Source organism: Vipera berus (genome assembly GCF_964194415.1).
Source record: "Vipera berus genome assembly, chromosome: 2".
Lineage (NCBI taxonomy): Eukaryota > Metazoa > Chordata > Lepidosauria > Squamata > Viperidae > Vipera > Vipera berus.
In genome coordinates this window covers 171,223,433-171,236,041 of record NC_138203.1, presented here as the reverse complement: position 1 = coordinate 171,236,041, position 12,609 = coordinate 171,223,433, and the positions used below count along the sequence as shown (strand labels likewise).

General features: G+C 38.0%; 1 protein-coding gene across 2 annotated transcripts in view; it reads left to right on the top strand.

Moving 5' to 3' along the window:
• The window catches only part of UBE2O (ubiquitin conjugating enzyme E2 O), a 76,606-nt gene that overhangs the window by 52,120 nt on the left and 11,877 nt on the right, over window positions 1–12,609 (top strand). For both annotated transcript variants that reach the window (XM_081317319.1, XM_081317318.1), the window contains exons 8-13: window positions 3,540–3,690; window positions 5,982–6,023; window positions 6,674–7,182; window positions 8,386–8,540; window positions 9,628–9,740; window positions 10,804–10,932. In XM_081317319.1, the coding sequence (XP_081173445.1) occupies window positions 3,540–3,690; window positions 5,982–6,023; window positions 6,674–7,182; window positions 8,386–8,540; window positions 9,628–9,740; window positions 10,804–10,932 (1,099 nt within the window). The remainder of the gene's footprint in view (window positions 1–3,539; window positions 3,691–5,981; window positions 6,024–6,673; window positions 7,183–8,385; window positions 8,541–9,627; window positions 9,741–10,803; window positions 10,933–12,609) is intronic.

Genomic DNA, 12,609 nt, shown 5'->3' with positions numbered 1-12,609 from the left:
ATTTTTGTTTGTTATTATTGTGTTTTTAATAATTTGAATGTATCTATGTTAAAGGGGAGTTAAAGCACATTATGAATTTGGTTAATTTTATAATGGATAATTTTAGTTAGAATATGATTATTATATCTATAACCCTGTATTCAGCTCTGGGAAGAGGGGTGGTTTGGGGTGGGTGGGTTTTGGGGATATGTATTGTAAAAATTTTTTTAAAACTAATAAAAAAGAACAAATAATATAAAATTGATTAGTTTGACTAGGGATAAAGTATAGGAAAACCTTTATGGACATTTTGTGGAAACTAGACAGAAACATCTCTGATTTTTGGATTGGAGGACTGAAATGGGCTGGAATATGGGGAGAAGTGATTATGCTATGCAATTTCAAAGGGAGAGGAAAGATACCAAGTTTGCTGGTATTCACTTTAAAATCAGAAATCACTTCCTTAAATATCTTTTTTCCCCTCTGTTCCTTCTCTCTCTTTCTCTCTCTCTCTCTCTTTCTCTCTCTCTCTCTCTCTCTCCATATATATATATATGGGATGCGGTTGCTCAGTGGGTTAGGATGCTGAGCTTGTCGATCAGAAGGTCGGCAATTTGGCGGGTCGAATCCCGAGTGCCGCGTAAGAGAGTGAGCACCTGTTACTCGTCTCAGCTTCTGCCAACCTAGCAGTTCAAAAGCACGTAAAAATGCAAGTAGAAAAATAGGGACCACTACGGTGGAAAGGTAACAGCGTTCCGTGCGCCTTTGGCATCTAGTCATGCCGGCCACATGACCACGGAGATGTCTTTGGACAAGCGCTGGCTCTTCGGCTTTGAAACGGAGATGAGCACCGGCCCCTAGAGTCGGAAACGATTAGCACGCATGTGCGGGGGAACCTTTACCTTTATACATACACAAACGCACACACACACACACTATTTCCCTTTCTTCCTTAATTTTATTTTGTATTATTATTTATTTTATTACACTTATTTAATTTATTTTGTACTAGCTTTTTATTACTGTTTTTTTAATCTTTGAATAAAAATATTTTTTTTAAAAATAAAAATGTTGCCCAGAAAACTGCAAGCACTTATCCAGATTATAACCAGTCTGACTCAAAGCAAACCAACCAACCAACCTTTGTCCTTCCGCTACTTCATGCTAAAATCATACTATTGGTTTGGGGGGAGGGGAGCTATCCATGGTAGTCTTGTGAATCATGGTATGTTTTACATCAATTAAACCAAAGCAAATACATCATGTGATGGATTAATATACATGAAAATGATACTAAGACATGCATAAATGTGAGTTGCTGGGCATGTCGATTTTGAAAAACTGCTTAATTCTGCTTCTTACAACCAAAGTTTATATCGGGAATGGCCATTATATGACATTATATGATCTCATCTCACATCCAGCCTTCTGTTTGCCTGTCTCATCCTGAGCTGATTTTAAAATGGGCAGCTATATAAATGTTTTAAATAAATAAATACATTTCTAGAAAGTGTTTATTTGGAGGGTAATTGTGCACTTTGCTCAGTATAGAAGCTACATCAGTAGCAATTCTGTACAAAGGTGCTCTGGGCTAACTGAGCTCTGAAGAATAAAGCTTTCCAACCATGTAGTTGTGTGATTGGGGGTGGGGGTGGGGGGTGCATGCATGCACACACACATGCAGGCACACCCATATACCCCATGACCTGTTTCTGCACATGCCATAGGAATATGTTTTTCATTAGTAAATCTTTTTTTTACTGAGTTTACTCTAAATTTTTGCAAAATTAAAAAGTACTTACCGTATTTTTCAGACCATAAGACGTACTTTTCCCCCCCAAAAAGTGGGGGGGGAAACAAGGTGCGTCTTATGGTCCGAAGGTAAGCGAAAACTCTTGTCTCCCATTCAGTCAACGCCTTCCATCAGCTCCATTGGAGAGATGTGATTGAATGAAGATGCGGAATTCTCCGCCCCTCCCCGCGCGCGCCCATTTTCTTCCTTTTACTTCACCGCTAAAGAAATAGTTTTTGCTAAACTAAACCTCATAGGCCAAATCCCAATAATTCTCCGGTTTCGTATTGCTGGCGACTTGCCCCAGCAAAGCCGTGAGGAGTTGTCCCTGCAGGTTTCTCTGCGAAGTTTCTCGGAAGTGATTTCCCATTTGCAAGAGTAATAATTGTTTGAAATTGCTTTGGCGTCTTAGAAAACCTATTCAGGGAAAAGAAACTATTGGTACCTTAAATTTTGGCCAGCAGCTGAAGTGCGTTCAAAACCCCTGCAAAAAAGCAGCTTCTCATCCTGGCGGGGTGGGGGAAGGGCGGCAAATAAGTTCTTTGTTTCTAATGCATCTTTTCTTCCTTTACCCCCGAGCACTTCGCCCCCCCACATTCCTTGCCTCTCCTCCTTCCTCGGCTCTCAACGCAGTCCTGCTGCGTATACACGTGCACCGAGACACGCAACCCACTGGGTGGAGGGTGAGGTTGGGGAAGCCGGCACGCTGAGCTGCCGACCAGCCAATAGAAATGCAGGTTCCCGACGCAGTGAGAGCAGGGTGCGTAGAGAAAGAATCGTGAGGGTTGTTCTCGTGCCGCAGAAGTGTGCGTTCGAGGAGAGCTACCTGTAATTCACACATTTGCGGGCTCCCAGCAGAAAAGAGCAGGACGGATTCTTTCTTTCTTTCTTTCTTTCTTTCTTTCTTTCTTTCTTTCTTTCTTTCTTTCTTTCTTTCTTTCTTTCTTTCTTTCTTTCTTCCTCTCTCTCCCTTCCTTCCTTCCTTCCTTCCTTCCTTCTTTCCTTCCTTCCTTCCTTCCACTGTCTCTCTCTCTTCCTTCCTTCCTTTCTCTCTCTCCCTTCCTTCCTTTCTTCCTTCCTTCCTTTCACTCTCTCTCTTCCTTCCTTTCTCTCTCTCTCTTCCTTCCTTTCTTTCTTCCTTCCTTCCTTTCACTCTCTCTCTCTCTCTTCCTTCCTTTCTTCCTTCCTTCCTTTCTCTCTCTCTCCCTTCCTTCCTTCCTTCCTTCCTTTCACTCTCTCTCAAAAAATGTGGCATTAGCAATGCCTTAGATGGAACTGAAGATAATGTCATATATGAAGATAGCGAAGAAAGTGATATAGGTGATTGTGAGCAACAGAACTTCATAAATTCTGACACTAGTGATGATGAGTTTTTAGGGTTTCCAGGAAACTAGAAAAGTGCTTGAGCCTCTAAGTCTTTCCTCATTTGTTAACGGAAATGATGATGGTTCTTAACACCACTGTTGAGTTTACGCTGTTAAACATTACGGTATTTTGCTTTATTATAATAAATATTTTAGTATACTGGTACTATTTGGTTCAGAATATTTTTTTCTTGTTTTCCTGCTCTAAAAACTGGGTGCGTCTTATGGTCAGGTGCGTCTTATGGTCCGAAAAATACGGTATCTCTTATATCGTGATTTCCCAAATAGTGCATCACTGTGCATATACTTGAAATAGTTTTAGACATTTAAGCCAATGCTGAAGAATCAGGAAGAAGATACCATCCAGCAGTAAGGTGACACTACTTCTGTTTTGCTTTTAATAGAGTAAAACGTCTGGGTTGTTTTGACCATGCTGAACGGCAACTTGGAGAAAGGTGTCTGTATGTATTTCCAGAGAAAGTGGAGCCAGCAAAAATCACGTGTGACTGTCCAGAGAGAAACTGTGTTCTGGGAGAAGGATCAGCTTCTAAGAAGGTATGTTCCCTGGTTTAAGTTAGCTAAGAATATTGAACTATTTCTGAGAAGTCTGCTTTATTCATTACTTCTAACTGTTCTTGTTTGGCTCCGTATATCCCCACTATTGCCAATTTCTGCTATGGTTAAGAAGATGGAATAATCTTTGGGGACTGTATTCCCTTTTTTAATTTTATTTCCCAGGACATGATATTTTAAGAAACACCCAAGCATAATATTAGTTGATTGCTTAACTGTATTCAGACATCACTTAGTCTTGTAGGTTATGCAGACATGGGTTAGCATAAACTTTAATTATTAGTATTACTATATTTCCAATTTACACTTCAGCAAGGGAATAGAAAAAAAATGTTAAGTGATTCCAGAAAATCACTTAAATCACTTAAATCACTGGAAATTCATATGATAGTTGCTCATTCAGAGAAAATGTATTGTGTTCTGTTGTTTGAATTAATTGATAAATGGCGGAATTTGTTTTTATATGGTGACTTTTTAAATAGTTGAGACTCGTTAAGTATTGATGTATATCATATTTTTCACATGGAAAATGCTTGTTACTTATGCATATAGTACTAACAGGTCTAGTTTTGATATATTTCAACAACTTTGTGTATTATTTCAGACAAAATCTGGATTAAAATCTAAATTTGAAATGCCGATTCATTCAGAATTTATGTTGTAAAGTGCTGTTTACGTATTTCATAAATAACAAGCAATCTATTCTGCATGTTTCCATTTTTAAAATATTAGAATCTATATTTAGTGTTATATGATATCTTACTGTTTTACAATCATAGTAATATCAGATAAATGTATGTCCTTGATATGTCATAGCCAATATTTCCAATCACTGCACCCATTTCTTAATTTTATAGGCAGTTTTGGGACTAAGTAAAAATATAATCAGATTTCAGTTGCACATTCTTTAATCTGGACCTGTTAAACCTCATTCACCAAAGAATGCATAGCATTTTTCAAATATAGTGGTGAAATCAAGTTTTGGGGTTTTTTTCTTGTGTTAAAATAGTGAAATACAAAAAAACATCACCAACAAAGTAAAATGACAGGGAAAAAAGAAAGCCTAGATATTTCATAATGACATCAGTTAAAGCAGAGGTCCCCAACCTTTTGGGCACCAGAGACTGGTTCTGTGGAGAGAGGTTTTTCCATGGACTGGAGGGTGCGTGGTTTTGTGTGCTGCCTGCATCCCACAGATGGGGCTTTGCTTGTTTGTGCAGATCGGTTGTTGGCAGGCCACAGCCTGGCACCGGTCCACCGCCTGGGGGTTCAGGACCCCTGAGTTAGAGTAACTGGAGATAAAGAGAGAGAAATTCTTGTGGGTTCCAGCATAAGTCCGAATTCTTGAAAAAATAAACCTTTGAGCCAGTGACCGATTCACATTATTTTGGGACACACATATTTGCTATCACTCACAAAATAAACTAAATCTGGTATGACAAAAGAAGTTGGAACAGAAAAAGAATCCATAGGGTAACTATAATTAACAATATAAAGCTAATTCAATCATTTAACTTATCATTAAATCTAGACCATATATCAACAAAATGAGCTATTTCCTCATTTTTAGAACACAAATTTTTAAAAAGAGTTAGCTAACTCATACCTTCAATGCGTTCTTTAAAATCAGGAGAGTAGCTTTCTTTCCAGGGATGTAAAATTAACTTCATTGCCATTGCCGGGGCTTGATGAAATGAGAAATTCCAAATTTCAGGAATATAATTCAACAACATATTGAGATCCTTACATACATTACTTCCTCCCCAAATTGCATTGACTTATTTAGTAATCTAAAACCAACAAGACTGTATCTGGAAAAGACCAAATTGTGTGATTTAAAGAATATTCAAATGAGTGCCAGCATTGGAAATCCAGTGACCATCCCTTTTAAATAATCTTTGAGGAGTCAAGGTATATATATGTTACATTTCTTAGCTAAAGCTAAACCTTCCCATGCATGTTTAGAGATTTAAAAAGTGGAAGACTTTGTCAGGCTTCAAAACATGGCTAACCATCTATGCAAGGATTACAGGTCTAGCATTCTGCCTAAATGGTTTCAAGTAATAGTATTTTTTTTCTTTCAACTAGCATTTTCTTCTGAGAAAAACATAACTGGAAAATCTATTTTTAACAGATTTTAGGGGTTACAATACAAATGAAAATGTGAAAGAAATGTTTCCAAAACTGGAATAATTTTCTAAATTTATTTTATTTCTGTTAACAATCATTTGCATTCAATAGTAATACCAAAATGATGGTTTTTAATATTGCAGATGGCCTGTCCTTGTTTCGTATCCAATGTAAAACCTGAAAAGGTACTGTAATATACACTTGTTGTCTGTCTGGAAACACTTTAATGTTCAATAAATTTCTACCTAAAATTCAGTTGCAAGTGTCTCTCAGTATAAATAAATAATGTTTTCTCCCTGGAAAAAGTTAATATTTTAAACTCTTCATTTTCTGAAATAAAAGTCAGTGGCAGATTTTGAAATTTATTCATAACATTGTATTTGAATCTTCAGTACTTCTAAAGAATTTATCAGTGTAGCTTTTTAAAATGACTAGCAGATTATGAAATATAACCATTTTAACAATGTTATTCATACTTAACTATCACACTATTTCCTTGCAGTGTAAGCACCTGTTAGTGATAGTATATATGTATAACAGTATGAACATGTGTTTAAAACCATAGATACGAACCAAAAAAAAAAGATATATGTCTATGCAGTTTGCACTGGCAGCATTCACTGTATCCCTGTAATTTTCAAATCATCCTTTCTTCCACTGTGTAAATATATTGAGTGATATACTGTCTTTTATTCCTTATGCCAATCTGCTATTTGAATATAACAGATATCAGTGTGAGGTAACTGAAGACCACATTTTTTAAAAAAAAATTGGCTTAATTTCTTTAAGCGGTGGGAAATTTTTGTGTTCCCTGACCTGCGCTGGTTCCCTATAGGTAAGGAGACTACTGAAGAAACAAATAGTGAAGATCATGACGTGTTCCTCAGACGTTCAGAATACCCTTGATCTCCCTGAAGTGGAATCTGCTGCAGCAGGTGACCAACAGCCTGAAAATCTTAAAGCCAATTCGAAATGTGGAGCAGAGGACTCTTTCAGTGACGCTATAGGCTTGCAGGACGTAAAAAGAGAGCACGTTGATGAAACAAGGAAAGGCTTGTCCTGTGAAGCAGCTGGGCTACAGTTGCAACCAGCCTTTGTCCTGAAACGGGATGATGGCTCCTCAGACTATAATCTGCAGTCTATAGAACAGGATGCTGACGATGAAGCAGCCGATGACACCGATGACACCAGCTCTGTAACATCTTCTGCCAGCTCCACAGCCTCATCTCAGAGCGGCAGTGGTGCAGGGCGTAAAAAAAGTATCCCGCTTTCTATTAAAAACCTCAAGAGGAAACATAAGAAGAAGAAAACCAAGGTTTCCCGGGAATTTAAACCAGGTGACAGGTAAGACCAGAGCTTATACCATCCTACCTATATATGTCATTAAGCTCTATCTGTTCTGATTTCTTGCTAAACACTGTACATAATTCAAAAAACATATAAATAGTAAAATATCTCTCTTAGTGAGAGTGTAAGAAGACTTGCGTTGCCTGCAAACTACAGATGCAGTTTTCAAGTTATATCTATTTTAAAATATAGTTTGATATATCTTAAATAGGTATCCAATTAAAAATGTATACCTTCCTTAGGGAAGAAAGAGTTAAGCAAAGCATAAAAGCTTTTACCCAAAATAATCAATTGACTCGGTGCTCATTTTGCACTAATCAAACTCTAATATATTGACATTGATCTCATTGATCACCATTATTAAAATAATAACCTTTTGGGAAAATCAAGGGAGTTTCTGAAAAGATAATTCTTGGTACCTGGCCCAGTTCAAAATGTTGGTCATTTCTTTTAAAGCATTACATACTGAAGCATTTATCAGCTTTGAATTTGTCCAGACTAGAAATAACAGAACAGAATAACAGAGTTGAATGGAATCTTGGAGGTCTTCTAGTGCAACCCCCGTCTTAAGCAGGAGACTCTATACATCTCTACCCTGTAAATCTGGAGAGCCAGTTAGTCTACCCCTTGTGAAGTACAGATGGTGTAGACGGCTGTTCTTTGCTAATCCCCATTTTTGTAATTATCTGCCCCCAAAATTACATGTAACCCCAATCCTCCATGCACATTGAAAGCAAGTGAGGCTTCTATGGCTTGGCCTGAGCTGATTGTGAGTACCAGAATAGCATATTGAAACATCACATATCAGTTTTGGAAGGATAATATTGCTTTGTAATTTTTATATTTTCTCTTTACCATCCACTCTGGGGTTGGATAGAAATGAAATGATTCATTGATAATTTCAGGAAAACGGCAGCTCTGTAGTACAACCTTCCCTAATAAAGGCTTGGCCTTTTGCTCCATTTTTAGCATAATCTGCATCATGGTGTTCTGGGAGCCCATTTAATCCCTACATTATTATGTTCAGTTGACCAGCTTTTGCAGCCAAAAGTTTTTCTCTCAAAAGCTACTTTTGAATTAGATCCAGCTTTAAAGTCAATTCTTTATGATGTTTTAAAATGCCACAGTTTTTAAAAAAATATTTATCCTGACTTGCTGTGAGAATTTTCCTTAGTAATTTTCTATCCTTGTTGGAAACAGGGTTGCTGTAGAAGTGGTGACCACGATGACATCAGCAGATGTGATGTGGCAGGATGGCATGGTGGAGAAAAATATTCGTTCCAATGAGCTCTTTCCTGTCCATCATTTGGACAATAATGAGTTTTGCCCTGGGGATTTTGTAGTAGATAAAAGAGGTAATTGGTGAAATGCATTCCCTCTGGATAATGTGTTACCTGAATTTTTCAATCCAGATTTTCAAATTTCCAGTAGTATCTCATACATCTTTTCTTATCCCGATGAAGCCTAGATGTGTTGGCATTCCAGGTTTGTAATATCAGTCAGTCTGGGTAATGTTGACTAGGAATTCTGGAAGTTGTAGTCCTAGTTTTACATTATCTCTAAAGGTTACATGTGTTCAGCTAACCATTAATTTGTATGGTTTATTCTTTATTTCTTGCCTAACTCCATTTGCTCACGTTTTAGAGTTGGGAATAAGAGGATGCTTTAATCTATCAACTTTAAGTGCCAGAACCATATGCTTCCTCCTTTATTAAAGAATTAATAAATTCTCCTGCCACTCTAGGTCAGAGAAAGGTGCCATCCAAAGATGCTGTCTAAGAGATTCTGAGAACAGTTGTTTTTATATAATTACCTGAATAATTTAAGTTTGGCATATTATACAGTATATGTGTGTGTATCTTATCTATTAAACATATGTATTTTCCCTTTAGAACCAATTTTCCTAGAGCAAGTTTAAGTTAGACCAATTTTAAAGAATGAACAAAACGTGTTAAAACATGTACATTGATTCAAATAATTAAAATTTGTCTGAGGTGAATTTTCATGTTTTTTCCTTGGCGCATCCATTATTTTAAAAGCCATGCTAGCAGATGGTTGCAAACAATACCTTCGAGGAACTTGGAAAACTGAGAAATCCCATGCTGCTTTCTGCTCATTATTACATAGTGGAAATGTAAACCCATCCCTCTCTTAAGCTTGAGCTGGGGCAGGCAGGGGCTCAGCCCTCACAGTTGCACTGGCTCTTAAGATTCAGTATAATGGAGCCTTCAAGGACAGACACAATTGTGGACAAGAACAAGTTTGGTTAGCTGTCAAAGCCAACTAAGGAAGGTTTTTCAATTTTTTTAATTCATCACCAGCAATAAAGCGTAAGTCAAGAAAAAGCAATTAGTGAATAGTTCTCAGTACAATGGGAGAAACAAAATTACAGTGCACTGTTTTCTACTACTAGAGTCTGCTTCTTTCTTTAATCCTAAACAGCTCAGAGTTCTCAGGATCCTGGTATGTACGGAGTGGTGCAGTCAGGCGATCATGTTGGTCGCACCTGTGTGGTGAAATGGTTCAAGCTGAGACCGAGTGGAGATGATGTGGAGGTAGGAAGTAAAGGTTGTGCGTTTTGTTTTGTTTTGTTTATGTGATTTGATTTGATTTGATTTGATTTCTTGTCTTGGCCTCTTCCAATAAAATTTTGCTTTGCTAAATGGGTGTTTAAAAAAAAATTCTGAGGAAAATTCCATTCTGAGCTTCAAGGAAAAAGCAAAATGTGTACATAAATGTGCCCAGTATTCTACTAGCTCTGTCGATATTCAGCCTGTTTCCTAAGAGGATCCAGGATTAATTTTCACTGCTGAAATTAAGCTAAGCTAAGTTAAGATTTAACTACAAGAGCCTAACAAAAAGTATCCAATTATCAAAACATTTGGGGAAGAATGTTATATTTTTGTCCAGGCTAGAAATGGCACAAAGTCATCTGGGTGACCTTGAGCCAGACACTTTATCAGCCCTAGGAAGGAGGGAAGGGCAAACCTCTTCTGAAAAACCCAGCCAAGAAAATTGCAGTCCAGGCAGTCATCAGGATTTAAAACTGATTCAAAGGCATAATCATCATTATCAAACTTTGTATTTAGACAATTTTAAATGTGCATAAAATTCAGTCTGGAAGAGAATACAGCTCTGCATTAATGTATGCAGATGATGCTTATAACATAGTATACTTATGGGTTCTTACACAATACAGATCCGTGTAGAGAGCCCTACCAGACATCTTCGAAATCAATATTGAGCAGTAACATGCTAGGTTAATATGTTACATGCAGTATGTCTGTATTCAGCTGTTAAATGCCTGAGGTCCAGAGCTTCTTGTTTTCTGATAGCTCAATATAAACTATACGTAAGCTTTATGTCCTTTTGGGGGGAACATCTTTTGGCAACTGGTGTCCGCCCAAAAAGGAGGTGACTGGCACTGTCAAAAGAGCTCTTTTCAATGCCACTCACATTCTGAGATGGCAGATTTAGGAGTGGTTAAAGACTCTTAATTATTATGCGGGTCACTACATAGCAGCACATAAAAAAGGAACACGGGATTGAATCATGAGATTTTAAACTTTTGAGACTCTGTGTGTGGACCGGTCTTTATCTCTGTGTGATGTTTTCCAGCTGGTTGGGGAGGAGGAGGATGTTAGCGTGTATGACATTGCTGATCATCCAGATTTTCGCTTCCGCACAACTGATTTTGTAATCCGCATTGGCAATGCTGAGGATGGTGCTTCGATTGGTGAAAATGAGGTGAGTGGTAAAGAATGTTATTGGTACAATTCGAGAGAACCATGACCTTAAAAAATTGGGATGTTGGGCCAGATATCTGTTTTCGGTCTTCTGCTTTGAACTAACAGGCATTTGGGCTTACATCTAAATGTTTTTTTAGTGGAAATAGATGCTGTGTGCTTTATACAAGAGAATCTCTTCACATAAACCCCTAGAAAAGAGTTCTTACTGTTGTAGCAGAATCAATTGCTGATTGCAACCAAAAGAAAGTCAAATAGCTGCAAAATGTTAATTTTTTGTAGAGTTTGAGCAACAAGCCCAACAGACCAGTTTTATTTTTGTAATTTCTTTAGTAACAAAAACTGTACTGAAGGTTTCATATTAATAGTAATGAAGGCGTCGGGTATAATTTTCTGTTGGACAACTTTTTAAAATCTGATTTCTGGAGCCCAGGTAGGTTTATACACAAAATAGTAATTGTGTTTAAATTTGGAACAACTATCCTGAGTTTTGGAAGTGCTACTGAAGTGTGCGAGGTGGCCTCCTATCATTCAGTAGCTATCCAGATTTTGGCTGAAGCAACTTTCAGGGCGTCCTGAGGACATATACGAAAAGGCTGATGCACAACATTTCTTCTTGTCCCCTCTTCTGAATTGCCATTCTGTGCCACCAATCTTCCCACTCCTTCCCCCCCCCCTGCTTTTTTGCCTTTAGCTTCAGGTATGGTATATTCAGCCAGAATTTGCCTGTCCAATATTCCCAGCTATTTCCTTCCTTGTTAGCTAGCCTACATGTGCCAAATGTCCGTGACTTTCTCCCACTTTCTTTTTCCTCCAAAATACTTCTGGTTAGAATACATGTTTGGTCTTGGCATGGATCATCTGAAGCTTTTGTTCACATTCCTACATCCCTTCAATCAAAGGTGAATTGGGCAGATTCTATGTTTGTTTTCTATGAAACTTAAGAACTGCAAGGCTCAAATCTCAATTTCTAAACCATCACTAGGTGGCAAACTTACAGAGCAAGAGTACAGAGAAGAGCAACAAAGATGATTAGGGGACTGGAGGCTAAAACATATAGGGAACGGTTGCTGGAATTGGGTATGTATAGTTTAATGAAGGGAAGGACGAGGGGGGACATGACAGCAGTGTTCCAATATCTCAGGGGCTGCCACAAAGAAGAGGGAGTCAAGCTATTCTCGAAAGCGCCTGAAGGCAGGACAAGAAACAACGGATGGAAACTAGTCAAGGAGAGAAGCAACCTAGAACTAAGGAGAAATTTCCTGACAGTCAGAACAATTAATCAGTGGAACAACCTGCCTCCAGAAGTTGTGAATGCTCCAACACTGGACGTTTTTAAGAAGAGACTGGACAACCATTTGTCTGAAATGGTATAGGGTTTCCTGCCTGAGCAGGGGGTTGGACTAAAAAGACCTCCAAGGTCCCTTCCAACTTTATTATTGTTGTTGTTTTGTAATTGTTGTTGTTATTTCAAAGATTGTACAATATTTGAAATTTATTTTTTTCCAAAGGGAGGCATAATTGTGACAGTGGCAGCCCCTGAGATATTGGAACACTGCTATCATGTCTCCCCTCGCCCTTCTCTTCATTAAACTACACATACCCAATTCCAGCAACCGTTCCTTATATGTTTCACCCTCCAGTCCCTTAATCATCTTTGTTGCTCTTCTCTGTACTC